This window comes from Oncorhynchus mykiss, chromosome 11 (assembly GCF_057628025.1).
Source record: "Oncorhynchus mykiss isolate SJ-2025 chromosome 11, ASM5762802v1, whole genome shotgun sequence".
NCBI lineage: Eukaryota > Metazoa > Chordata > Actinopteri > Salmoniformes > Salmonidae > Oncorhynchus > Oncorhynchus mykiss.
The window spans coordinates 38,108,724-38,135,828 of NC_143032.1; the positions used below are offsets into that span (position 1 = coordinate 38,108,724).

The following is a 27,105-nucleotide window of genomic DNA, read 5'->3' on the forward strand; positions in this document are numbered from 1 at the left end:
TGTCATCAAGGCAAAGGGTGGTTACTTTGAAGAATCTCAAATATAAAATATATTTTGATTTGTTTAACACTTTTTTGGTTACTACATGATTCCATATGTGTTATTTCATAGTTTTGATGTCTTCACTATTATTCTACAATGTAGAAAATAGTCAAATAAAGGAAAACCTTTGAACGAGAAGGTGTTCTAAAACTTTTGCCGGTAGTGTATTCTCTATGTCTGTGTTTAATTTGTCTAGTTTGTGGATCTCTTATCTTATATATTGTATTTGTATCTGTTGTTTGCATATTTCACCTTTATCACCTTTAATCTCCTCTATTTGTCATTAATTACCTTAATACTTTCAAAATGAACTGAGTTTTGAATAAGCATCTCCACCCTTTTTTTGTGTTTCTGTTTAAAAGAGCTGGGTTTTTAAAACCTACTTTTCAGTTTTTCATGTTCCAATTGTGATAAATATGTTTACTGGAGGTATATGGCCTGTGCTTTCTCCTTTTTTATTCTTGCAATAACCATACTTCTCTTAATAGGATTGTTCAAACCATTCACATTTAAGGACACCAACCTAATGTCATTCGTCATATGTTACATTATTTTTGTACATCAAGACGGTATTGGAACCCAGGTAATAAAAACATTTAAACCCTGAACATCTGGATACAAAATCTCAATAAAATAGACCTCCAAAAAATGGGTTGCCCAGTGCAGCCCTCCCCACACACACCCTGTGTTGTTCGACGAAAAAAATCCACGCACTTTCTAGCAGTGCGGAGATGGCTGAAAATTCTCCCTCTGCACACTCTAGCTATGACCAGTTTCTGACTCACACCCACTGGTCTTGGTTACTATTCAAAAGAGTCAGTGTTCCATTTGCAAGATTCCCTTCGTTTGTGAGTTTCCAAATAAAACTTTATTGTGGTTAAAGTAAACAGTCGGCCTTAAAATTGTGTCAGTATGTTAGTCGATTGGCCTTAATCCTCATCACCTATGTATCCTTAGAATTAGGTCTCAACTTGAATTCCTGCAATCTGTCCCTTGCTCGTTGTACCGTCTCCTCTCCGCCCCCTCCCACACGCCTTCACGTCAACACTCGTTGTAGTTGTCCCTCACTAGTGATACTGTTGGGCACCTCCTCTCCTCCGGCCGGTACCTCGATAATGAATCAATCCCCTGTTCCTCACGAGCATCCAAGAGGGCGTAGTAGTCGGACGTGTGTTTGTCTTTTCCCGTCTTGTCCCATGGAAATAGTCGGTTTCATCATTTTTTTCCGTCTCACTTTCCACCTACGATCTAAATATACTTTCCTGCAACCCGCCTCACCCAATGTGGTACGGATCTGCTATTTTTCTACGTTATAACTGGAACCCCCATCAGAAGCTAGTCAGCTAACTATCTACTAGCTAGAAGTCACTGCTAGCCACGGCTAGCGATCTTCACCTTTAGCTCGGACACCAGCCAGCTTTAGCTCGGTCAATACCTGACAGTCTGCACAGCGCAATATCGGACTGCTTTTCTCCACCACATCACTGGATTCCTGCCTCAAGCTCTGGGCCATTACACCGGATCATTGCAGCTAGCTAGCTGCAACCGAGTGGCTACCGCTGGCTAACGCCTCTGTCCCGAAGCAAGCACCAGTTAGCCTTGAGCTAGCCTCGAGCTAGGCCCATTTCCCGGCTAGCCGAAGAGCTATACCCGCTAATTCGTGGGCTACAATACCTCTTTTGCCAATTGGACTGGACCCTTTATTGCCGACACGGAGCCCTGCCCATCCATCACGACTGGTCTGCCGACGTAATCGTCCGATGGGATTTCATCAGGCTTTTCCGTTGCGATGTCGCCGAAGACCCATCTGCTAGCCCTGGCCCGCTACCTTTCTGAATCGCCGTGTCTTCAACTCGCCTAGCGTAGTAACCACTACCGAACGTCTCCCGGACTCACCTATGGCTGCTCATTGTACCCTATGATCACTCTGCTACACATGCCTCTCTATAATGTCAATATTCCTTGTCTTCTGTTGTTTCGGTTAGTTATTGTTTTATTTCACTGTAGAGCCCCTAGTTCAGCTCAGCATGCCTTAGATAGCTCTTTAGTCACACACCCGACACATGGGGAGACCTCACCTGGCTTAGCTGGTCACTCAATGCCTAGGCTTACAACCCACTGTACTCACATCCTACCATACCCTTGTCTGTACATTATGCCCTGAATCTATTCTACCACACCCAGAAATCTGCCCCTTTTATTCTCTGTTGCCAACCCTTATCCTACTCCTTATCCTACTCCACCTCTGTTCCTCTGATAATGTAGAGGTTAACCCGGGCTTTGTAGCCCCCAGCATCACCACTATTCCCCAGGCGCTCTCATTTGTTGACTTCTGTAACCGTAAAAGCCTTGGTTTTATGCATGTTAACATCAGAAGCCTCCTCCCTAAGTTTGTTTTATTCACTGCTTTAGCATACTCCGCCAACCCTGATGTCCTAGCTGTGTCTGAATCCTGGCTTAGGAAGGCCACCAAAAATTCTGACATTTCCATCCCCAACAACAACATTAACCGTCAAGATAGAACTGCCGAAGGGGGCAGAGTTCTGTCATACTATTCAGGTCTGTGTCCAAACAGTTCGAGATTCTACTTTAAAAAATTCACCTTTCCAGAAATAAGTCTCTCACTGTTGCCGCTTGTTATAGACCCCCCTCAGCCCCCAGCTGTGCCCTGGACACCATATGTGAATTTATTGCCCCCCATCTATCTTCAGAGTTCGTACTGTTAGGTGACCAAAACTGGGAAATGTTTAGTACCCCGGCCGTCCTACAATCTAAGCTAGATGCCCTCAATCTCACACAAATTATCAAGGAACCTACCAGGTACAACCCTAAATCCGTAAACATGGGCACCCTCATAGATATCATCCTGACCAACTTGGCCTCTAAATACAGCTTTGCTGTCTTCAACCAGGATCTCAGCGATCACTGCCTCATTGCCTGTGTCCGTAATGGGCCCGCGGTCAAACGACCACCCCTCATCACTGTCAACCGCTCCCTAAAACACTTCACCGAGCAGGCCTTTCTAATCGACCTGGCCCGGGTATCCTGGAAGGACATTGACCTCATCCTGTCAGTAGAGGATGCCTGATGGTTCTTTAAAAGTGCTTTCCTCACCATCTAAAATAAGCATGCCCCATTCAAAAAATGTAGAACTAACAACATAACCCTTGGTTCACTCCGGATTTGACTGCCCTTGACCAGCACAAAAACATCCTGTGGCGAACGAATAGCCCCCACGATATGCAACTTTTCAGGGAAGTCAGGAACCAACAGTCAGTTAGGAAAGCTAAGGCTAGTTTTTTCAGACAGAAATTTGCATCCTGTAGCACTAATTCCAAAAAGTTTTGGGACACCGTAAAGTCCATGGAGAATAGGAGCACCTCCTCCCAGCTGCCCACTGCACTGAGACTAGGAAACACTGTCACTACCAATAAACATACGATAATCGAGAATTTCAAGATGCATTTTTCTACGGCTGGCGATGATTTCCACCTGGCTACCCCTACCCCGGCCAACAGCTCTGCACCCCCCGCAGCAACTTGCCCAAGCCCCCCTGCTTCTCCTTAACCCTAATCCAGACAGGTGATGTTCTAAAAGAGCTGCAAAATCTGGATCCATAAAAACCAGCTGTGCTAGACAATCTGGACCCTCTCTTTCTAAAATTATCCGCCAAAATTGTTGCAGACGCTATTACTAGCCTGTTCAACCTCTTTTTCGTATCGTCTGAGATCCCTAAAGATTGGAAAGCTGCCGCGGTCATCCCCCTCTTCAAAGGGGGAGACACTCTAGGTCCAAACTGTTACAGACCTATATCCATCCTGCCTTGCCTTTCTAAAGTCTTCGAAAGCCAAGTTAACAAACAGATCACCAACCATTTCGAATCCCACCGTACCTTCTCAACAATGCAATTAGGTTTCCGAGCTGGTCATGGGTGCAGGGTTCAATTCTCGGCCGACTCTTTTCTCTGTATATCAATGATGTTGCTCTTGCTGCTGGTGATTCTCTGATCCACCTTTATGCAGACGACACCATTCTGTATACATCTGGCCCTTCCTGGGACACTGTGTTAACTAACCTCCAAACGAGCTTCAATGCCATACAACACTCCTTCTGTGGCCTCCAACTGCTCTTAAATGCTAGTAAAACTACATGCTCTTTAACCGATTGCTGCACGCACGTGCCCGCCTGCCTAGCATCACTACTCTGGACGGTTCTGACTTAGAATATGTGGACAACTACAAATACCTAGGTGTCTGGTTAGACTGTAAACTCTCCTTCCAGACTCACATTAAGCGTCTCCAATCCAAAATTAAATCTAGAATAGGCTTCCTATTTTGCAACAAAGCCTCCTTCATTCATGCTGCCAAACATACTAAAACTTACTATCCTACCGATCCTTGACTTCGGCGATGTAATTTACAAAATAGCCTCCAACACTCTACTCAGCAAATTGGAAGTAGTCTATCACAGTGCCATTCATTTTGTGACCAAAGCCCCATATACTACCCACCACTGTGACCTGTATGCTCTTGTTGGCTGGCTACATATTCATAGCTGAACCCACTGGCTCCAGGTCATCTATGTCTTTGCTAGGTAAAGCCCCGCCTTATCTCAGCTCACTGGTCACCATAGCAACACCCACCCGTAGCACACACTCCAGCAGGTATATTTCACTGGTCATGCCCAAAGCCAACACCTCCGTTGGCCACCTTTCCTTCCAGTTCTCTGCAGCCAATGACTGGAACGAATTGCAAAAATCACTGAAGCTGGAGACTCATATCTCCCTCACTAACTTTAAGCATCAGCTATCTGAGCAGCTTACCGATCACTGTACCTGTACACAGCCCATCTGTAAATAGTACACCCAACTACCCTCATCCTCATATTGTTATTTATTTATTTGCTCTTATGCACCCTAGTATTTCTACTTACACATCATCATCTGCACATCTATCACTCCAGTGTTAATGCTAAATTGTAATTATTTTGCCACTATGGCCTTTTTATTGCCTCACCTCCCTAACCTTACTACATTTGCACACACTGTACATGGATTTTTTCTATTGTGTTATTGACAGTACGTTTGTTTATCCTATGTGTAACTCTGTGTTATTGTTTTTGTCGCACTGCTTTGCTTTATCTTGGCCAGGTCGCAGTTGTAAATGAGAACTTGTTCTCAACTGGCCTACCTGGTTAAATTAAGGTGAAATAAACATTTTTTTTTAAATGTCCTGCGCTTCCTCGACCACACTGCTGTTGGCCCCCAAACTCCCAGGGGACTCTCATCTTGTCCATGGGGGATTGAAAGCGTATTCCTTTGTATTGTATTGACAACAACGGATCTAGGGGATAGATCAGCGCTTGGTTTCTGAGCAAGTGCTCTCTGGATCTGAAGAGCTGTGTATGTCAGCAGAGAATGTTTGTTTTTGAGTAGACCTTCTATGAATTGGTACATATCTCGTTAATGCCGTAAATATAGATATTGTTGCGCCTGGACCAGCCCTCAAGATCCATCAGCTTCTCCTGTATTCGTCATTGTTGTTTCCATAACAGGAGTAGAGCTTCGCCAATTTCCATGTTTTGTTCATCCAGCCGTCTCATCCGTTTCTCTGCCCCTTTCAAAGCTGTTCTTGGGGTGTGAATTTCCGCTTTAGTTTCCTGGAGCCTCACTGTAAATTTGTTTTAATTCCGCTAACTCCTTCTTTATGTCCTTCTTCATCCTTGAATCTAGTCAGGTTCCCTCTCATTTCGGTTCTAAGTTTGCGGATTTCTTTGCTAACATTAATCAGCATTTCCTTCGCCGGGTTCCTCTCCATTTCAATTTTGTTGTTGTCATCTTGCCTTGCTTTTTGAGGGCCGTGCATATCTTCATCCATTTCAGCTTTATCCGACTCTTTAACTCATGGGGTGAATTATTTTCAACTGCCCGGGAGCTTGTTTTCTACATGGCCATTCTGTCGCTCGCCAACCAGGACGTCGTGGTGGACCATTCTTGATGAAAAACCCAGCAGTGTTGCAGTTCTTGACACACTCAAACTGGTGCCCCTGGCACTTACTACCATACCCCATTTAAAGGCACTTAAATATTTTGTCCTGCCCATTCACCCTCGGAATGGCACACATACACAATCCATGTCTCAATTGTCTTCAGGCTTAAACATCCTCTTTAACCTGTCTCCTCCTCGTCATCTACATTGATTGATTGATGTGGATTTAACAGGTGACATCACTAAGGTATCATAGTTTTCACCTGGATTCACCTGGTCAGTCTATGTCATGGCAAGAGCACTGTTTATAATGGGGGTTGTGTAGGGTATTGGAAGTTTGGTACCTTTGTAATAAGGATTTCTTTGTGGATTTTTTAATGTGATTTGACGGAGGGACTTCGACTGAAAGAAGCAAGTCTCGAGCTGGGAGGAAAAGTGAGAAAAACGGCATGGTAAATCAACAGATGGCTTTCAAATGATTGTTGTGTCAAGGTAGAGAATGTTGATTCGATTTACCTTGAAGCGTTTTTTCTTTTTCCTTCTGACTTTAGGTGACTGCATGTGTTGAGAGTGTTCAGAAAGTCCTGGTTACCAGGTTGGGGTAGTTTTATGGCTTTGGGCAAGTGGTGCAGAAATCTGTTTGGTCCTGTTTATTTTTATGACGTTTGGCTTGTAGTTTGGAATTCTGATTGTCATGCTCTCCCTGTAAAACGAGGCCGTATGTCTGAATGTGACGGCTGAGAAACGGTAAGCATTAACAGCTGCTGTATCAAAGGTGCCCGGGCATGTTATGCATTTAACTCAAATCCGTCACGCTCGCACACAGCCCCTGATTCAACCTGTAATGTAGACATTGAACAGAAAGCGTCAGACCACAACCAATAAGAAATTACGGACTTTAATTAAAAAGCTGCCATGTCTCAGTAGAATGAAAAGGTTGAATCAACTTTTTGTTGAGCTGTTAAGTATGTAGTTACAGCCAGAATAGATCAAAACTAAGGGAGTGCCGGCCAGGGCAGTGAACTGATCCATACATTGAGTGTAACATCAGAAGAACCATAATAACTATGGCCACTGAGCTGGGGAGAGGGAGAGAGGGTCAAGGAGATGAACCGAGCGATGGATGTTCCACTCCGAGTCTGAGACATTTACCAGTCATCAGAATGAATCGAGAGAGAAAGAGAGAGATTTGTTTTTTTTTGGACTTAGGGGGAAGGAGGAGGGCAGTAGTGGACCCGGGGAGGGCAGTAGTGGACCCGGGGGGGGGGGGGGGGGGGGGGCAATAGTGGACCCGGGGGGGAGGGCAGTAGTGGACCCGGGGTGGAGGGCAGTAGTGGACCTGGGGGGGAGGGCAGTAGTGGACCCGGGGGGAGGGCAGTAGTGGACCCGGGTGGGGGGGCAGTAGTGGACCTGGGGGGGGGGGGGGCAGTAGTGGACCCGGGGGAGTAATATCTGATCCCGCTCATTCCTCAGGTATCAAATGTCAAAAGTTAAATTAGCCTGCTAGCCTCAGATACGAGTTAATATGCATTTAAACGGGGTGAGGGGGTATGGAAGGTGCCGGGACAGTTGGCGAGCAGGTGCCTTTGAAATGTCTACTTATCCCTCTGACTAGTAATTAGCACTGGCTAACTCTCTTAATATTCACACACACACACATTTTTTTTTTTTTATTTTATTTCACCTTTATTTAACCAGGAAGGCTAGTTTGAGAACAAGTTCTCATTTACAACTGCGACCTGGCCAAGATAAAGCAAAGCAGTGCGACACAAACAACAACAGAGTTACACATGGAATAAACAAGCATACAGTCAATAACACAATAGAAAAAAAAGACATGAAGAGGTAAGGCATAGTATAATAGTATAAGGCATAATAGGCCATAGTGGCGAAGTAATTACAATTTAGCAAATTAACACTGGAGGGATAGATGAGCAGATGGTGATGTGCAAGTAGAAATACTAGTGTGCAAAAGAGCAGAAAAGTAAATAAAAACAAAATGGGGATGAGGTAGGTAGATTGGGTGGGCTATTTACAGATGGGCTATGTACAGCTGCAGCGATTGGTTAGCTGCTCAGATAGCTGATGTTTAAAGTTAGTGTGGGAAATATGTCTCCATCTTCAGCGATTTTTACAATTTGTTCCAGTCATTGGCTGCAGAGAACTGGAAGGAAAGGCGGCCAAAGGAGCTGTTGGCTTTGGGGATGACCAGTGAGATTTTCCTGCTGGAGCGTGTGCTACGGTTGGGTGTTGTTATCGTGACCAGTGAGCTGAGATAAGGCGGAGCTTTACCTATCATAGATTTATAGATGACCTGGAGCCAGTGGGTCTGGCAACGAATATGTAGCGAGGGCCAGCCGACTAGAGCATACAGGTCGCAGTGGTGGGTGGTATAAGGGGCTTTGGTGACAAAACGGATGGCACTGTGATAGACTGCATCCAGTTTGCTGAGTAGAGTGTTGGAAGCTATTTTGCAAATGACATCGCCGAAGTCAAGGATCAGTTGGATAGTCAGTTTTACGTTAGTATGTTTGGCAGCGTGAGTGAAGGAGGCTTTGTTGCGAAATAGGAAGCCGATTCTAAATTTAATTTTGGATTGGAGATGTTTAATGTGAGTCTGGAAGGAGAGTTTACAGTCTTGCCAGATACCTAGGTATTTGTAGTTGTTCACATATTCTAAGTCAGAACCGTCCAGAGTAGTGATGCTCGTCGGGCGGGCAAGTGCGGGCAGCGAACGGTTGAAAAGCATGCATTTGGTTTTACTAGCGTTTAAGAACAGTTGGAGGCCACCGAAGGAGTGTTTATGGCATTGAAGCTCGTTTGGAGGTTAGTTAACACAGTGTCACAGGAAGGGCCAGATATGTGCAGAATGGTGTCGTCTGTGTAGAGGTGGATCAGGTAATCACTTGCAGCAAGAGCGACATCGTTGATATATACAGAGAATAGAGTCGGCCCGAGAATCGATTCCTTTGGTACCCCCATAGAGACTGCCAGAGGTCCGGACAACAGGCCCTCTGATTTGACACACTGAACTCTATCTGAGAAGTAGTTGGTGAACCAGGCGGGGCAGTCATTTGAGAAACCAAGGCTGTTGAGTCTGCCGATAAGAATACCGTGATTGACAGAGTCGAAAGCCTTGGCCAGGTCGATGAAGACGGCTGCACAGTCTGTCTTTTATCGATGACGGTTTTGATATCGTTCAGTACCTTGAGCGTGGCTGAGGTGCACCCGTGACCAGCTCAACAAACGGATTGCACAGCAATTCGAAATGGCCAGTGATCTGTTTATTAACTTGGCTTTCGAAGACTTTAGAAAGGCAGGGCAGGATGGATATAGGTCTATAACAGCTTGGGTCTAGTTTCTCCCCCTTTGAAGAGGGGGATGACCGCGGCAGCTTTCCAATCTTTAGGGATCTCGGACGATACAAAAGAGAGGTTGAACAGACTGGTAATAGCGGTTGCAACAATGGTGGCAGATCATTGTAGAAAGAGAGGGTCCAGATTGTCTAGCCCAGCTGATTTGTACGGGTCCAGGTTTTGCAGCTCTTTCAGAACATCTGCTTTCTGGATTTGGGTGAAGGAGAAGCTGGAGAGGCTTGGGCAAGTAGTTGCAGGGGGTACGGAGCTGTTGGCCTTGGTTGGGGTAGTGCGGAGCTGTTGGCCGTGGTTGGGGTAGCCAGGATTTTAGCATGGCCAGCCGTAGAGATGCTTATTGAAATTCTCGATTATCGTAGATGTATCGGTGGTGACAGTGTTACCTAGGAGGTGCTCTTGTTCTCATGGACTTTACAGTGTCCCAAAACGTTTTGGAGTTAGTGCTACAGGCTGGCGTGGTTACACGTGGTCTGCGGTTGTGAAGCCGGTTGGACATACTGCCAAATTCTCTAAAACAATGTTAGAGGCGGCTTATGGTAGAAAAATTAATATTGAATTATCTGGTGATAGTTCTGGTGGATATTCCTGCATTCAGCATGCCAATTGCACACTCCCTCAACTTGAGACATCTGTGGCATTGTGTTGTGAGACAAAACTGCACATTTTAGAGTGGCTTTTTATTGTCCCCAGCACAAGGTGAACCTGTGTAATGATCATTCTGTTTAATCTGCTTCTTGATATGCCACACCTGTATGGATTATCTTGGCAAAGGAGAAATGCTTAATAACAAGGATGTAAACAACATTTGAGAGAAATAAGCTTTTTGTGTATATGGAACATTTCTGGGATCTTTTATTTCAGCTCATGAAACATGGAACCCAAACCTTATTTTTTTTTTTTCAGTTTAAATGAATATAGTGGAAATTGCCTTTGTTATTGCCTTTGTGGTTTTGAGCACTGATCAAATGCATCTCCTGGGTTTGATCCTTAAAAGAAAATGAGCCAAGGTGCCCTTTGACTGAAATTCTTAAACGTTCTAAAAGGCATGGATACCCATGGCCCAAACCATCACTGTGCATTTTAGCCAGTGCTTGTAGCTCTTTGACTAGAACATCACTGCTTCTTCACAATGTGCTCCTGATGAAATGGGTTGAGGGGCTGTAGAGAGTGCTCCGTGCCCCAACGGTGGGCCTGCATCAGGCCCCTGATGTGTGAAAGGTAGTCAGTGGGGATTGGAGTGGGGTTAGGCACAGCCCTGCTGTGAGGCTGATTTGAGCACAGAGAGCACAGAGACAAGGTAAAGTGGAAGAAGCCTAGCTTTCTTTTGATTCCTCCCCTCTATTCCCTCTGCCTTCTAGGCCAGGGTTTCCCAAACTCTGTCTTGGGACCCCCATGGGTGCACATTTTTTGGGCGGGGCAGGACTGAGTATGGGAAACCCTGCTCTAGGCTATGGCCTGTGACTGAAAGCCAGGGGCCCCTGGTAGGGCCCCAGAAGAACCCCAGCGCCAGAGTGTGGGACTCCAGGCAGGGGAGATGGGGGGGTGCTGGGGGATTGGGGCGGTGCGCCACAAAGCCAAATTGAGACATGGGAGCCGTCAAAAATTACCCTAGATGAATATTGAGGAGAGCAGCAGTTGGGGCTGTGGGGGAAATCAGAGGCTGACAACGGGTTGCCAGTGTGGAGCAGGAATCATCCCGACTTGCCCACCGCTTCTCACTGTAATTACTCCAAGCATCACTCACAGTGCCCGTATTTAAATAATGCGGCACTATGGGACCACTCTGCAGAGAGAAGAAATAAGACAAGGACTAAAAGTTACAGAGGGAACTCTGGCGTATTGCGCAATTGCACACTTTTGTGTGGTTTCCACATTGATTTTATAGATTGGTAATTGTCTACTTTTCTCTGTTGGTATCCTGAAAATAAATATGATCGAAGTTATATTCATACATCTATGATTTGTGATTGATAAATGGGAAGATGGCCAATAGTCTATTGTCCATGATGCTACAGATCATGGCTTGGGAGGTTAAGAGAACAGGTTGTTATCTGATGTTGTGCTAGTGTCGTGACATTCGACAATGACCCGTTTCCATGTGAAAGACACTTGAAAAAGTTCCGTTAAGACTCAGTCACCTTTAACACAATACACAACTGAACTCTGTTGTGGGAGATGCCACTGAAGCTCCCTCAGCAGGGGTTAAAAGGAAACATTCTTGCAAAAACCTGCATCCTATAGGACAGCTAGCCAAGAAGTTGATCAGAAAAACACAGACAATTGCACTTATCCATGCTGATCACTTCTCTTGTTGTGTTTGCGATTCCTCCTCTCGTGGAGTTTGAAGGTTCTCTCTCACTCTCTTTCTCCTTTCAGCCTGTTCTGCTAATCGTAAATTATTCCCTCCGTCTATAGATAGCGCAGGTGCCAGGTACAGCAAGCTCTCCCTAAGCCGTTTGGAGAGGTAGCTGCTGCGCTCTTATTAAACCCTAGCCAGCTGCTGTAATTTCTCCTCCTTTCATTGTTAATTGGGTAGTCTTGAGTCTTTTTGCCGGGAGTTGATTTACAAGAGAAAGAAAAAAGATGCTAGAAAGAAAGATTATTGCACAGGAGGAGAGGAGCTTTGAAGAAGCGTTTTGTGTTTTCCGTCTGCATCCTCCACTCCTCTCCCCCTTCCTCCAGCCAAACCCCATCACCACGCCACCGACAACATGACTTGCAAAAATGTGCAGGTGGAGGAGAAAAGTTGTGTTGCTGCTGGCACTTGTTCAGAGGCACAACGAATGACACCTCCTTAATGATAAAGGTTCCGCCCAACAAAGCCGGTTCAGTGTGTAGAATGTGCAACAATGTGCAAATGCCCCTTCGTGATCCTCTGACTGAAACACATGTAGTAGCGTAAGGCGGAAGAGACTACTAAAATCATCTTGTCTGTAGGGTACCAAGTCAAATGTCTGAGAGGCTGGAGCAGATTGGCACTCCAACCCTTGTTATACACAACGGCTGCTGCCTTTGAGAAACACTAACTCCCTCCGAAGCAGACAGGCTTTTTGTCTTCTCTCCCTCTCATTACTTTGAATTAGCCAGGCACCCTTAACTTCAGCCCCCTTGTCCCAGGGCCCAACTCTCTATATCTCTCTCTCTTTCCCCTCCTCAAAGGAATTGGCTCCTCTCCACTCCATACCTCATTATAATTTAATTTTGTCATTTGTTGCATGAGTTCCCTCCTCCTTTATGCTCGGCCATTAAAGGCCCTCCCCTGCTCAGGCATGGGGCTTCTCTAAAGGTATCCAGAGCAGCCTTTTACATTGAACGGCCCCAGAATAAAAAGGGGAGAAACCTGGGCATTAGGATTTAATGACCGGCTGGCTGGGCGAGAAAGAGAGATCGAGAGAGAGAGAAAGTGAAATAGAAAGTGAGAGCATGTGAAAATGAAGAATGAGAGAGGAAGAGGAAAAAGTGAGTGAGAAGGTGGGTAGAGAGAGCACTAGGCTCCATTATAGTGGCAGGGAAAGCCCCTGAAATACTAGCGTGCGCTCTGATCAGGACGGCAGTGAGCACAATTACCTTCTTTTCAAATCCTTCAGTGACACTGCAGGAGGAAGGAGGACTTTGAAACTTGAAAGGTAGGAGCTCACTTTCAACCTCAAACGCGAGCAGGAAAGGGCTCTGAAATTTGTTCAGTGCTCCCCATCCACCATTAGCTTGTTTCTTCCTCTCGCCTCCAGGCATTTAAGCGCTTTTTGAAAAGATGTTAAGAAATTCAATCACCATAGAGAGACCAGGACAGTTCTTTTTTCATTTTTTTTGTGTGTGAGGCATGCTTCCCCTTGGTCCACTGAGGACCGGCTTGCTGCTTTGTGTTGTTGGTGAATAGACCTGTGAATCGGTGGAGGAGAAGAGGACGGGATGGGGGCAACGATGGGAAAAGGGGGGGGGGGGGGGGGGGGATGAAAGAGGAATGAAAAATGAGGGAAGGAAGAAAGAGAAAAATCCAAAAGGGTCTGTTTGAGGCTGATGATGGTCAGGGTTGGAGAGGTGCTCCTGAAGTTCAGGCTTTTCAAAGTGTTTGCAGACACCTGTGTCCTCCACATCAGAGCAAGAGCACTCAGTGCCACCGCAATGGGTGAGAACGCTGACTGGAAAGCCTCTGAGCTAAATTGTATGCTCCAATCTTTTTTTTGCTTTACATTAACTTTACAGAGTACCAGGACATTTTAGCCCAAAATCTGGTTGCCTCTGCCAGGAGGCTGAATCTTGGCCGCAAGTGGATCTTCCAGCAAGACAACTAACCTCAAGCACACATCAAAATTCACAAAGAAATTGTTCACTGACCACAAAATCAACATTTTGCAATGGCCCTCTCAGTCTCTGGGTTTGAACTCCTTTGAAAACCTGTGGTTTGAATTGAAGAGGTCAGTCCATAAGCGCAGATGAAGGATATCAAGGATCTGAAAAGATTCTGAATGGAAGAATGGTCTAAGGTCCCTCCCAATGTGTTCTCCAATCCCTTAAAACATTTAAGAAAAAGGCTCAGTGCCGTTATCCTCGCAAGGTGAGGCATTGAAAACAGGGGTGCCAATAATTTTAACCCATATCTTTTTGAGAAGACAAGAATATTACTTGTTTAACAAAATCGCTTTCTCTGAGCAATTGCATTAGAATAAAATAATATAATTTCCTCTTTTTTTGAGCATTCAATATAGTTAGGTATTTGTATTATTTATTTTATACAGTCTATTGCTTATTTTTATCAAGTGTGGCGTTTTGGACCTGATTGTAAGAATCATTATCAGTAAACTGCACACATGAAGCTCAGAAGGGTTAAAATAAAGTCAAATAAAATATAGCCAAGTTTTCCAGACATTTTGGTTGGATGACATTAGAACGGGATGTAAATATAATAAGCCTTGGAGTATTCCTCCTCTTTCAGCATCACCATTCAAGTGTTAGTTGTTAAACCATTTAAGGTGTTACAGTTGAAGTTGGAAGTTTACACACACTTAAGTTGGCGTCATTAAAACTTGTTTTTCAACCACTCCACAAATTTCTTGTTAACAAACTATAGTTTAGGCAAGTCAGTCAGGGCATCTACTTTGTGCATGACACAAGTAATTTTTCCAACAACTGTTTACAGACAGATTATTTCACTTATAATTCACTGTATCACAATTCCAGTGGGTCAGAAGTTTACATACACTAAGTTGACTGTGCCTTTAAACAGCTTAGAAAATTCAAAAAAATCATGTCATGGCTTTACAAGCTTCTGATAGGCTAATTGACATCATTTGAGTCAATTGGAGGTGTACCTTTGGAAGTGTTTCAAGGCCTACCTTCAAACTCAGTGCCTCTTTGCTTGACATCATGGGAAAATCAAAAGAAATCAGCCAAGATCTCAGAAAAACAATTGTAGACCTCCACAAGTCTGGTTTATCCTTGGGAACAATTTCCAAACGCCTGAAGGTACCATGTTCATCTGTACAAACAATAGTACGCAAGTATAAACACCATGGGACCACGCAGCCGTCATACCGCTCAGGAAGGAGACACGTTCTGTCTCCTAGAGATGAACGTACTTTGGTGCGAAAAGTGCAAATCAATCCCAGAACAACAGCAAAGGACCTTGTGAAGATGCTGGAGGAAACAGGTACAAAAGTATCTATATCCACAGTAAAACAAGTTCTATATCGACATAACCTGAAAGGCCGCTCAGCAAGGAAGAAGCAACTGCTCGAAAACCGCCATAAAAAAGCCAGACTACGGTTTGCAACTTGCACATGGGGACAAAGATCATATTTTTGGAGAAATGTCTCCAAAAATAGAACTGTTTGGCCATAATGACCATCGTTATGTTTGGAGGAAAAAGGGGGTGAGGCTTGCAATCCAAAGAACACCATCCCAACCGTGAGGCATGGGGGTGGCAGCATCAAGTTGTGGTGGTGCTTTGCTGCAGGAGGAACTGGTGCACTTCACAAAATAGATGGCATCATGAGGTAGGAAAATGATGTGGATATATTGAAGCAACATCTCAAGAGATGAGCGAGGAAGTTAAAGCTTGGTCGCAAATGGGTCTTCCAAATGACCCCAAGCAGACTTCCAAAGTTGTGGCAAAATGGCTTAAGGACAACAAAGTCAAGGTATTTTTTATTTTATTTTTTATTTTACCTTTATTTAACCAGGCAAGTCAGTTAAGAACAAATTCTTATTTTCAATGACGGCCTGGGAACAGTGGGTTACTGCCTGTTCAGGGGCAGAACGACAGATTTGTACCTAGTCAGCTCGGGGGTTTGAACTCACAACCTTCCGGTTACTAGTCCAACGCTCTAACCACTAGGCTACCCTGCCGCCCCTCTATTGGAGTGGCCATCACAAAGCCCTGACCTCAATCTTATAAAAAAATTGTAGGGAGAACAGAAAAGGCGTGTGCGAGCAAGGAGGCCTACAAACCTGACTCAGTTACATCAGCTCTGTCAAGAAGAATGGGCCAAAATTCACCCAACTTATTGTGGGAAGCTTGTGGAAGGCTGCCCGAAACATTTGACCCAAGTTAAACAATTTATAGGCAATGCTACCAAGTACTAATTGAGTGTATGTAAACTTCTGACTCACTGGGAATGTGATGAAAGAAATAAAAGCTGAAATAAATCATTCTCTCTAGAATTATTCTGACATTTCAGTCTCAGGGTCAGGGCAGGCAGAGCGATAAAAAATGGGAAGGGCTAGAAAACAGGAGCAAGAAACAAACACTGGTAGGTTTCACAAACAAAACGAAGTGGCAACAGACAAACAGAGAACACAGGTAAAAATACACAGGGGATAATGGGGAAGATGGGTGACACCTGGAGGGGGGTGGAGACGAGCACAAAGACTGGTGAGTCAGATCAGGGTGTGACAGGTATATACTGAAAAAATAGACACCCTTAAGGTGGTATACGGAAGAATGATGAACCCCCCTGACTCAGTTCACCATGGCGAAATAGAGGGAGGAGGGGAATGGCGTGACACTGGTTTGATTTTACTATTATCTGCTTGACATCTCAGAGACATGAGTGAACAGGGCTGGATTTCACTGAGAGAGAAATAGATAGAGAGGTGGAGGGAGGGAGAGAAAGAGAGACACCCAACTGGGGAGAGGGGAAGAAGCCAAAGAGAAAGATAGGAATGTAGTGTAATAATATCTTTGGGAATAATGACCACAGTATTTTGTCTCTAGAAAGAGTTCATATACACTGTTTAGCTGGGCTTGTGGGAGTTTGGCTTCACTTGCAAAAGTCCAAAGATTATTGCTACAAGCACATTGTGTATGTCAAATCTATGGAACTCATACATAAATAAACTAGAACAAGAACCAGAAACTTATCCTGGGTCTACTATAGATGCAAGGTCTTATTCCTGGCCTCTGCACTGTGTTTGCTGGATGAGTATTCAGTACACTCCTCTCAGCAGCACTATCCTTTGCTCTATTGGCTCCCAGCACAGTTTACAGTCGCGACTTCCTTCCTTAAATCCAATTCGTGCGAGAACATGAACCCAGAGTCTGAAATCCCTTTATGTTAATATTGCGCTTTGCCAGAGAAGACCCTATTAATCCAGCTTTAACAGCATAAATGCCATTATTCCCTTAATAAGATCAGGGGCTGTGCAGTATAGGATTAAATACTTATATCATAACTGACACTGTCAGTTCCTGCGGATGAGAGCGTGAGCCTCTGCTCTCTCACTGGCTTGTCAGTTCCGCGTTAAGACTCGTGGAATTTGCTGCTCCGAGCGCCGTGGCGCCATTCGGGGCATGGCTGGGCCCTAACGCAGGTAATGGATGTGGGAGAGTGAGAGGAATAAATGACAGACCCGTGGGTCTCTCTCTTTCTCTCTTCTCTCTCTTTCTCTCTCTTTTCGTGCCACTCTCTCGCTACTGTAGCGGCCAACTCGGGGTGCTCGGGGTAGCGCTCTTTAATCGAGCCCTCTCTTCTCCTCTTAATTGGCTTTTGGAGGGCTGCAGTTTTCCGCTGCCTGCAGTTCATAGGGGGGCCTTGCAGTGCTAGGCTGGTAAGTGCTACAGAACCTTTGGCACCGGCACCGCGGCACTCTGCCAGGGCCCTCAGTGAGACATTTAAAAGTGAGAGACGGAGAGAGAGAGACAGAAACAGGCTGTGGGTAATGGGCACTGGACCGTGCTGATCATCAACAACCACAGTGAAATTAGAATCAACCAGGAACTTGGACCAGGGGAGATTTCCCAGCAGCGTCTAATGAAGTGAATCTGTTGCTCAGTTAGGATAAACTTGGTGGACTCTGGATCTGGTAGAGGAATATTGATAGAATCGTATGTAACTGAATCACACTGCCTCCGCAATAGCTCTGAATTGCACAAGGCTAGAGCTGCCAGTGTAAAACTTTCAATCGTACAAAGCATTTACCTACAAATATTCAGCTCTAATAATTTATCATAATCATACTATAGGTTCTGATGACAGGAATAATCTCAGACCAGAATTTTTTTGTCCAGAGTATCTGCTCTTTAGGGACTACTCCTAATAAGTCTGTACAGTATCACCCACCAGGTCAGGGGCCAGGCGACCCCATGAAGGCCAGGGTCAGTGTTTAGGTCAAACTCAAGTCTTTCCAAAGCAGATCAGCCCTTGAACTCTCTTCACTTTTATCCCCACAAAATCTGCCCAGCACACTAGGGATAGCTTCTCAGGGGAACTCTCCTTTCCGTCTCTCCATTTCTCCTCTTAATTTCTCTCCTTCACCCTGAGAGAGAAAGAGAGCGAGAGATTACTCTGGAAGACGGGGGGTTGAGGAGGAGGAAGAGGAAGGGGGGGGGGGGGGGGTTGATACTACCCATGAGGCTGGTTAATGGGCAGTTTGGAATGCAGGCGAGAAGACCCGGTTGCCTTCTCCATGGGAATCCATTTATTTTATAAAAAGAACAGAGCTGCCTTTAAGATCTGACTTGTGGGAATCGCTCCCCCTCTGACTGTGGCCACGATGCAGGGGGTTGGGTTCGTCTAGTTGGTGAGAGCACCAGAGATGAGTCCTATTGGATGTATCTGACTGCTGCTTGAGAACTCAAAAGTTCAGATGGCTCCTATGGAGGCTAAACCCAGGTGGATTTGCATATTTGGTTGGTTGCAGGTGTACAAAACAAATCGTACTGCCCCTCACAGGAGTATGCTACGTGATCTTACTTCTTTCCCATGTCCATGGGTGTCTTGTCTTGTGTTTGTGTGTGTGCATACTCTGAGAGGTAAAGAATTTCCCTTTGTCGGCAGCAGCCGTAAGTCTCTGTTATGATTCTACTGACAGTGAAACCACTGTCACAACCAAATGGATTTCTGGTTGTGAAGAATTAAGCAGCCTTTCGGCTCAGTATCTTACAGTATATTTCAATGTACCGAGATCTATGCTGTATCGTCAGTAAATATGGACTCCTATTTTTACCCAAATATATAATTTCACCCTCTCTCTCCCCCCTGTTCCCTTAAAGAAGATGAGCGATTGGGCACGCAGTACCACCACCACCGCGAGAGGCGCAACGCCATCAGCACCCAGGCCTCCACGCCTGGCACCCCTGGAAGCAAGCTGGGTGAGGAGTCCTCCACGTCCACAGAAGAGCGCCCCCCACTGGTAAAGAAAGAGCTGCACAGCTCACTGCCCCACCTGGCGGACCACGGCCTGCCCTATCGCGGAACACTGTTTGCCATGGATCCCCGCAACGGATACCTGGATTCCCACTACGGTGAGTACATAAAAAAAATTGTTTATGGAGTCAAAAGTAGTGGGTACATAGCTAGTTTGTGTCAGCAGGGCTTTAGGTCATCAGACAACTTGAATTGCCTCAGTGATTTAGTAAATTGATGGATAATTACATAAAACCTAACATACAATATTTTCGGGGGTTAAGATAGAAAATTTGGCCTTGTTCTATGTATATTTATGAACAATATACTGTAATTTGAGTGAGGCGGCAGGCTCAAGGACTTGCATGTAGACCCACCCCCCCACCCCCCAACAGTGGCACCAAGGTTCTCTCTGTACAGTAATAGGTAAAAGGCAGGGCTGCTAGTCGCTTGATTAGGCCTGACGGATCAGCTGCTTTCTCTACCTCTCTCCCTTCCTCCCTCTCCTTTTCTCTCTCCCTAATCCTGTCTCTCTCTTTTGCTCGCTCTCTGGGAAGTTAGTATGTGGAGCGTTCAGCGTAGCTTCTTAATTCTCTCATTAGGGGCCTGCCTGAGCACAGTACTCCACTTTCACTCATCAACACACACATCAAAGCCCCAACACAACACTGCACTGCACAGTCAAACCACTCTCACTACCCCCTCGTCTCCCTTCTCTCTCTCACTGGGATGGAGAGAGTGTGGGGAAGGGGGAGGAATAGAGGAGTGAGGGTGATAGAGTGAGGTAGAAAGATACTGTTGATATGAAAAGAGAAGGGAGGAACATGAGGTTTGAGGGAGAGGGAGAGTATGATAGAAAAATAAAATATTAGAGAGAGAGAGAGGAGTGAAGGAGCCGTGGTTAGAGAGAGAGTGAGAGAGGGAAATAGAACAAAGGAATAAGAGAAAGATGCAGTTATAGAATGAGAGACAGATGAGTGGAGAGCGAGGGGGGGGTGTTTAGGAGGTCAATTTCGTGCATGTGCGTGGCCTCCGGACAAGGATTTGATGTGATGGCCTGTTTAGTTTCGCTAAATTGCCTGCGAATTGAGCCTGACCGAGTAGTTTTAATCTGTAGGCTGTAATGAAAAGGTCTCTCTCTCCCTGGCTCCGGCTTTGGTCCTTTAAAGTAGCTATATGTATTTAGTTCATTAGCCGGCATCTCCTTTGTACGCACTGGTGCGTACATCCACCACAAAGCTACAGTACTAATGGGAAAGGTTACTTAAATTCGGGCCCAGGGTCTGTTCTTTGGCATAGCCGACAGGATCCTCGCAAGCAGAACATTACTGTCGATTACAGCCCGGTCTTAGCTCAGCATGACTGCCTGTGTGTGTGTGTGTGTGTGTGTGTGTGTGTGTGTGTGTGTGTGTGTGTGTGTGTGTGTGTGTGTGTGTGTGTGAGAGAGAGAGAAAGTGTGTGTGTGTGTGAGCACTGGTGGTAGAAGGTTCCAGACCACTGAAGCCAAGGGAAACTAGGGGCCGTGGTTGGGGTGGCTTGTGGTTGGGGGTCACACTAAGGGGTGGTAGTGCCTCGGGGTAGTGCTTAAAAGTCACAGTCAAATGGAGAGTTCAGAAGCAGTAAGAAAAGTCAAAGGGGCCATAGAGCCTGAAAGCGCTCCATTCTTTCTGCAGAACAGGCAGTGGATGGAGAGAGTCATACCGCTATTGGGGCGCACTGTCTTCCGTTTCTCTCTCTCTCTCTCTCTCTCTCTCTCTCTCTCTCTCTCTCTCTCTCTCTCTCTCTCTCTCTCTCTCTCTCTCTCTCTCTCTCTCTCTCTCTCTCTCTCTCTCTCTCTCTCTCTCTCTCTCTCTCTCTCTCTCTCTCTCTCTCTGTGACTCAGATAATGATGAAATATTAATTCCATTCCAATGTTTTACCAGAGGCTATATTTAACAGAATTTAGATGCCTAATGGAGCACATGCTGAAATGCCAAGGCAGTTTTCCTCTGAGGGTGGAGTGTGCTGTAAATGGATGTCGTTGGAACGTGCCCTCACCCTGACTCAGTTCAGAAAGAGTTACGACCAGAGGTGAGAGAAAGGAGCAGGCCGGGGGCTGTGTAAAATGGCTTCCTCTGGTACCAGGTGTGGGGAACACGAGGTGTCCCTGAAGGCGCCTGCCGGTCGGCCGGTCCCATTCTGTCTGATTGGCCCAAGCTCCAGGCCCCTAGGCTCCTAATCCGCCGAATGCCCCTTTGAACACGAAGCCCCATGGCTCCACCACTGCTACCCCCAGAGGCTGGGAAGTGTGAAGAACATTGATCCCTGTGCTTGGTTGAGCACCCCCTTCCCGCCCATCCTTCCATGGTTTCACTCCACCAACACTCCCCTCTCCCTGGGGTCTCTGACTGACTATCACCTTCCTAAATGTATCCCAGGTGTGTGTTGTGCATGTGAGGGTGATGGAGAGGGAGTCCTGGGTCTTTGTGCTGTGCTTGCAGAGTGCGGGGCGCTACACGACCTGGCCACGGCTGACAGCCAGGTAAATGTGATTACTCTTCCCGCTGGTGTGTTGTCAGTGCTTAATGCAGCTAAACACGCCGGCACCTGCAGCCTCAAGCGCACTTGGACTGCTGGGTTGTCATGGTTGTCGCTGTGGCGGCGATGAGGTAGAAGAGTGGGGGGACAGCCCATTCTGTGCTCTATCCCACTCCCCTAAGGACTCTGTGTTTATTCTCACCTGTACACCCACTTGCGCACATCAAGGAGGAGGCATTAAGAAAAAAATAGCCCCTATTACGTGCATTAGCTAAATCGCAGTGATGCATAGAGTCTAAGACTCTTTTCTTGGGCCAACACTGGATAAGTGTCCATATCCCGCTTACCACAATACTAATACGTGGGTGGAGCTTTTGCTTGGATAAGGAGGAGGAAGCTTTGGGGAGGAGGATGAATGAGAAACTTGAGTTTTTAAAGATTTGTGTATTGCGAAGGAGATGTGTATTGTGAAGGCGTTACCATGGCGGCACTAGCGACATCTGTTTACATTGTGGGCTTATTAGCTGGTCAATGGTCCTCAGCAACAGTGGAACACTTGCTGGAGTTCCGTCTGTTGTCTCCGCTTACTCTCTCCACCGGGATCCCTCTTCTTCCTCCAAGTGTTTGTCTTATTCTTAAACACTTTTTCTTCCTTCCCCAGCCAGTCAAAACATGTCCCGTTACGGGATTGTAAGCACATTCTCTTCAATGGACAGCTTTCTTATGTTTCTTTCCAATCCTAGCAGTATTGAAACATCAGAAAAAAAAAATGTCAAAGGAAGGCGACTGGGGAGGGTGGGAAAATCACTAAGCTTTTACCCACCCTCTCACCCTCCCCAGCACTAAGTATGTTGGTTGGTTCCTCAATGACCAAGGCTGCTTGGTGGTTGTGTGTGTCTGTGATGACACAGTAGTAGGTCATTATGTGGACCGAGACAGACTTTTATAGCTGAAGTATACGTGGGCCTATATCAGCCTTATACAGTCTGTCATCTGCAGACTGATGGAATCAAGATCAAGATCCTAGGCCAAGCACCACCAGCTGGTAATCCTCAGACCAAAACCTTGGTCATGTCTCACCTCTGAGACCTCTTAGACCAGGTCTGCTAAAGCCATAGCAAGGTGGAAGTAGAGTACAAATTGATGGCTGGTCTAGTGGATGGTTTGGATACCATCAGGCTATATCCCTTAAAACCTTGCTCTTTTTGGCCAAAGCTCTGACAGAAGTGACCATTACCTGGGATTGTGGGGAGCCAGCCAGCTCTCAACCAGACCCAGGGCGTATGGATAGGGGGGTGGGATGATCTCCAGCTCCAGACAGGGGTTAAGTTAATTCAGGTCTACTGGTCCGTAACATGGCAAGTACTGGGTCCACGTCAATCTGTCTGCCTCTTTATCAAACTACAGCAGCTGATCAGTGAACTGAATGAGCTGGCTGTCACAAAGTTAACGACTGCATTACTGCTCTCCCTGATTCAGAGTCAGAAGTATAGGCCCTACAGGAACTATAGGAAAGATTTCCTGACACAGAAAAAAGTTGTGAAAATAACCCACACTGGAAAAGTACTTTATAAAGCATTTCCTCGCTCAAGGAGGCCAACTTTCTGGGTTCCACATTGGTTCCTTGTCACGGGTTTTGGCAAAACAGTTTCAAGCACTCCTCCCCACAGCAATTATAATACTGAGGAGTGGGGGTGGTGGCGGGGATGCACTGGGAGACATGTACCCATTTCAAGAACAATTGGGGGGGGGGGGGGGGAAGAAACCCGTGGGGAACCCGGGGGCCACCCTACAGTACAGGCCACGGAAAGGAATCTCTTCCATCCACCTCCTTTGATTATGAAAGAGAAACATGGCTGGGCAGTCCGCAGTCCAGCGCACCAGGGATAATCGCTGTGATCCCCTTTTATACAGCTTATTACAGGAATCTCACAGTATAATGCGGGTAAAGTTTGAAGTGGTCAAAGAAAGACACTTTCGCTCTTAAGTGAAGGTCAGGCTTTCTTGCATTTACTCTTAGTACCACAGAGCCCGAGAACGTGCGTGAATTGCATTTTTTAACAATAATGTTGTTAATAATATTGTTACAATAGCAATATTCATTTGGAGTGGCTCAAAAAGAATGAGAAATATCTTAACAAATGAGTACTCTGCGTTTCTTTATATCATTCATGCAACATCTGTCTGTGTTTTGAACCCCCTTGTCAAATTAAGAATGGCTAATCGGTCAGAAAACGCGCAGAGGCATCACATGCCTAAAACAATAGGCGTGCTTTGAAGTGGCGAAGGCTTAAAAAATAGACTTGCAGCATGTTTCTCTGACTGTCCGTAAGGATACGTCACCACGACAACTAACATCAACAAACACACCACCAACCACAACAATAATACCATTCAACATAATGTCCATAAAGACGTGAGTGCAGGCAGGAACAACATGAGGCTCATGGGTCTTCTCTTCCTATTCCTGATGGTTTTTAAACCATGACATCTTGAGCCTTTTCTTTTCTCTCCCTCCTGAAGTGTTGAGTGGGAATAAGAAGCAGGATAATCACCCGGTGTGGAGTGGGACAGTCACACTCATTTCATGCCTGCCTATATGTTTGTTCACTGTAAGCAAATCTCACCGCCCGGCCTTGTAGCGCAGCGATTTGTGTCCCTCTTTTCATAGAGTTAGCACCCTTATCCCTTCAACCAACCCCCAACGCCTCCCTCCCTCCCCCCTCTCCTCTCTTCTTCTCTCTGGAGGATGGACTGTACCTATTATTCTATAGGAGGAGGGGGCTGAGACATGCTGGGTAATTAACATGTTTCCTCTCAGCTCCGTTACAGGCTGGAGCAACTAAGTAGACTAGAGTACATCCTCTTGTCCATACCACAGGGTAGAGACTTAAAAAGAGAGAGAGAGAGGGAGAGAAAAAGAGGCAGAGAGTAAGAGATAGACAGAAAGTGAGAGAAATTAGAGAGAAAGAGGACTGGAGAAAGGGAGGAAGAAAGAGAGATGGAAGGGCAAAAACAGGAGAGAAGAAGTGCCAATGAGAGAGAAAGTGAGACTGGAGAAGGAGAGTAAAGGAGAGAGGAGTAGGAGGGGGGATGTAACAAAGCAGAAAATGAAGAGAGACATAAAGGAATGGGAGCTCGAGGAGGTCAGGGCCATCATAGGCTTAGTGTTTCCTTCAAAGATGGCTGGGACAGGTGGCAGTTCCAGACAATCTCGCTCCACAGAGCAGCATCCTCCCAGGAGGAGATAAGGGATTCCTCCATCCATCCAGTCCTTTCCTCTCCTCTCCTCTCCTCTCCTCTCCTCTCGTCTCTCTCTTCGGCTCGGCTCCCTCAGCCGGGGCTGCTTTGATGTGACTCGGTGTGAGCAGTTTGAGCTTAGGCTCATGGCTGGGGCCTGTTGGACCGCTGGGCTGCTGCAGGGGCCTCCGGGAGCCAGACTCTCTGCCTCTCTGGCCCGGCTCAATCAGCGTTGCTCTCCGGTGCCCGCAACTTTCAGGTCTCATTAAAACACTCCGGCAGCGTTAATCCTCTTTCAGTTTTTACACGGCGCCCCTTCTTTCTCACAGGCACAGGAACCATGGGGACCCCAGGGCGCCGCCTGCATGACAAAATGCTAAAATATCACTGTGACACCAAGTTCCGCTCTTTTCTCTTCTCTTCTACACTCCCTCGCTCCTCTGTGTACAGTATTGCATGTTCTACTCTCCTTTTCTTTTCTCTTCTCTCTTTGGGTGCAATCGCTCCTTCTCATTGTGTGTTCTCCCTTCTCTCTCTCTCTCTCTCTCTCTCTCTCTCTCCCTCCATTCCCTTGATAGTACCTAGCTCTGGTTGTAAGTCATTCAGGATTATTTTTGGTGGGGGAATTTGTTGACAAGAGTGGAGTAAATGGATTACAAGTTGTCCTTGTTTTTGGGAGGGGGGAGATCAGGCTCGGCTTTGAGTAAGGGACAAAGAGAGAAGGGGGAGAGAAAGAAAGGGGGTGAAGTGAGGAAGAGACAGAAATATAGGCCCATGTGGAGAGAGACAGAGAAAGACTTGGAAGAGTGTGAGAGAGAGAGAAAGAGAGAGAGAGAGAAAGAGAGTGTTGCGGTGCGGAGGGGAAGAGCCAGGGCTGTAATTGGCCCAGAGGTGACGACCCCAGTCATTTGTCTGCTTGCTGCTTGCTGTGACTCTGCGTCCCAAATGGCACTCTATTCACTAAAATGTACTACTTTTGGCCAGAATCCATAAGTAGGGAATAGGGTGCCATTTGGGACACAGCTCTGGGTTTCCCTTTTGCTTTACACTGCCTGGTGTGACCCACCGTTTCCTCCATTAGACACCCATAATGGACAATAGATACAGTGCCTTGCGAAAGTATTCGGCCCACTTGAACTTTGCGACCTTTTGCCACATTTCAGGCTTCAAACATAAAGATATAAAACTGTATTTTTTTGTGAAGAATCAACAACAAGTGGGACACAATCATGAAGTGGAACGACATTTATTGGATATTTCAAACTTTTTTAACAAATCAAAAACTGAAAAATTGGACGTGCAAAATTATTCAGCCCCCTTAAGTTAATACTTTGTAGCGCCACCTTTTGCTGCGATTACAGCTGTAAGTCGCTTGGAGTATGTCTCTATCAGTTTTGCACATCGAGAGACAAATTTTTTTCCCATTCCTCCTTGCAAAACAGCTCGAGCTCAGTGAGGTTGGATGGAGAGCATTTGTGAACAGCAGTTTTCAGTTCTTTCCACAGATTCTCGATTGGATTCAGGTCTGGACTTTGACTTGGCCATTCTAACACCTGGATATGTTTATTTTTGAACCATTCCATTATAGATTTTGCTTTATGTTTTGGATCATTGTCTTGTTGGAAGACACATCTCCGTCCCAGTCTCAGGTCTTTTGCAGACTCCATCAGGGTTTCTTTCAGAATGGTCCTGTATTTGGCTCCATCCATCTTCCCATCAATTTTAACCATCTTCCCTGTCCCTGCTGAAGAAAAGCAGGCCCAAACCATGATGCTGCCACCACCATGTTTGACAGTGGGGATGGTGTGTTCAGCTGTGTTGCTTTTACGCCAAACATAACGTTTTGCATTGTTGCCAAAAAGTTCAATTTTGGTTTCATCTGACCAGAGCACCTTCTTCCACATGTTTGGTGTGTCTCCCAGGTGGCTTGTGGCAAACTTTAAACAACACTTTTTATGGATATCTTTAGGAAATGGCTTTCTTATTGCCACTCTTCCATAAAGGCCAGATTTGTGCAATATACGACTGATTGTTGTCCTATGGATAGAGTCTCCCACCTCAGCTGTAGATCTCTGCAGTTCATCCAGAGTGATCATGGGCCTCTTGGCTGCATCTCTGACCAGTCTTCTCCTTGTATGAGCTGAAAGTTTAGAGGGACGGCCAGGTCTTGGTAGATTTGCAGTGGTCTGATACTCCTTCCATTTCAATATTATCGCTTGCACAGTGCTCCTTGGGATGTTTAAAGCTTGGGAAATATTTTTGTATCCAAATCCGGCTTTAAACTTCTTCACAACAGTATCTCGGACCTGCCTGGTGTGTTCC

At 45.9% G+C, this 27,105-nt stretch overlaps 1 protein-coding gene across 4 annotated transcripts in view; it reads left to right on the plus strand.

Moving 5' to 3' along the window:
* Positions 1-27,105, plus strand: part of LOC110535015 (transcription activator GLI3) — a 175,569-nt gene that overhangs the window by 73,401 nt on the left and 75,063 nt on the right. For 2 of the 4 annotated variants that reach the window (XM_090190073.1, XM_090190076.1), the window contains exon 3: positions 18,897-19,145. In XM_090190073.1, the coding sequence (XP_090046199.1) occupies positions 18,897-19,145 (249 nt within the window). Of the gene's footprint in view, positions 1-18,893; positions 19,146-27,105 lie in introns of all 4 variants that reach the window. The other 2 variants (XM_036935418.2, XM_090190075.1) reach the window with 1 other exon arrangement.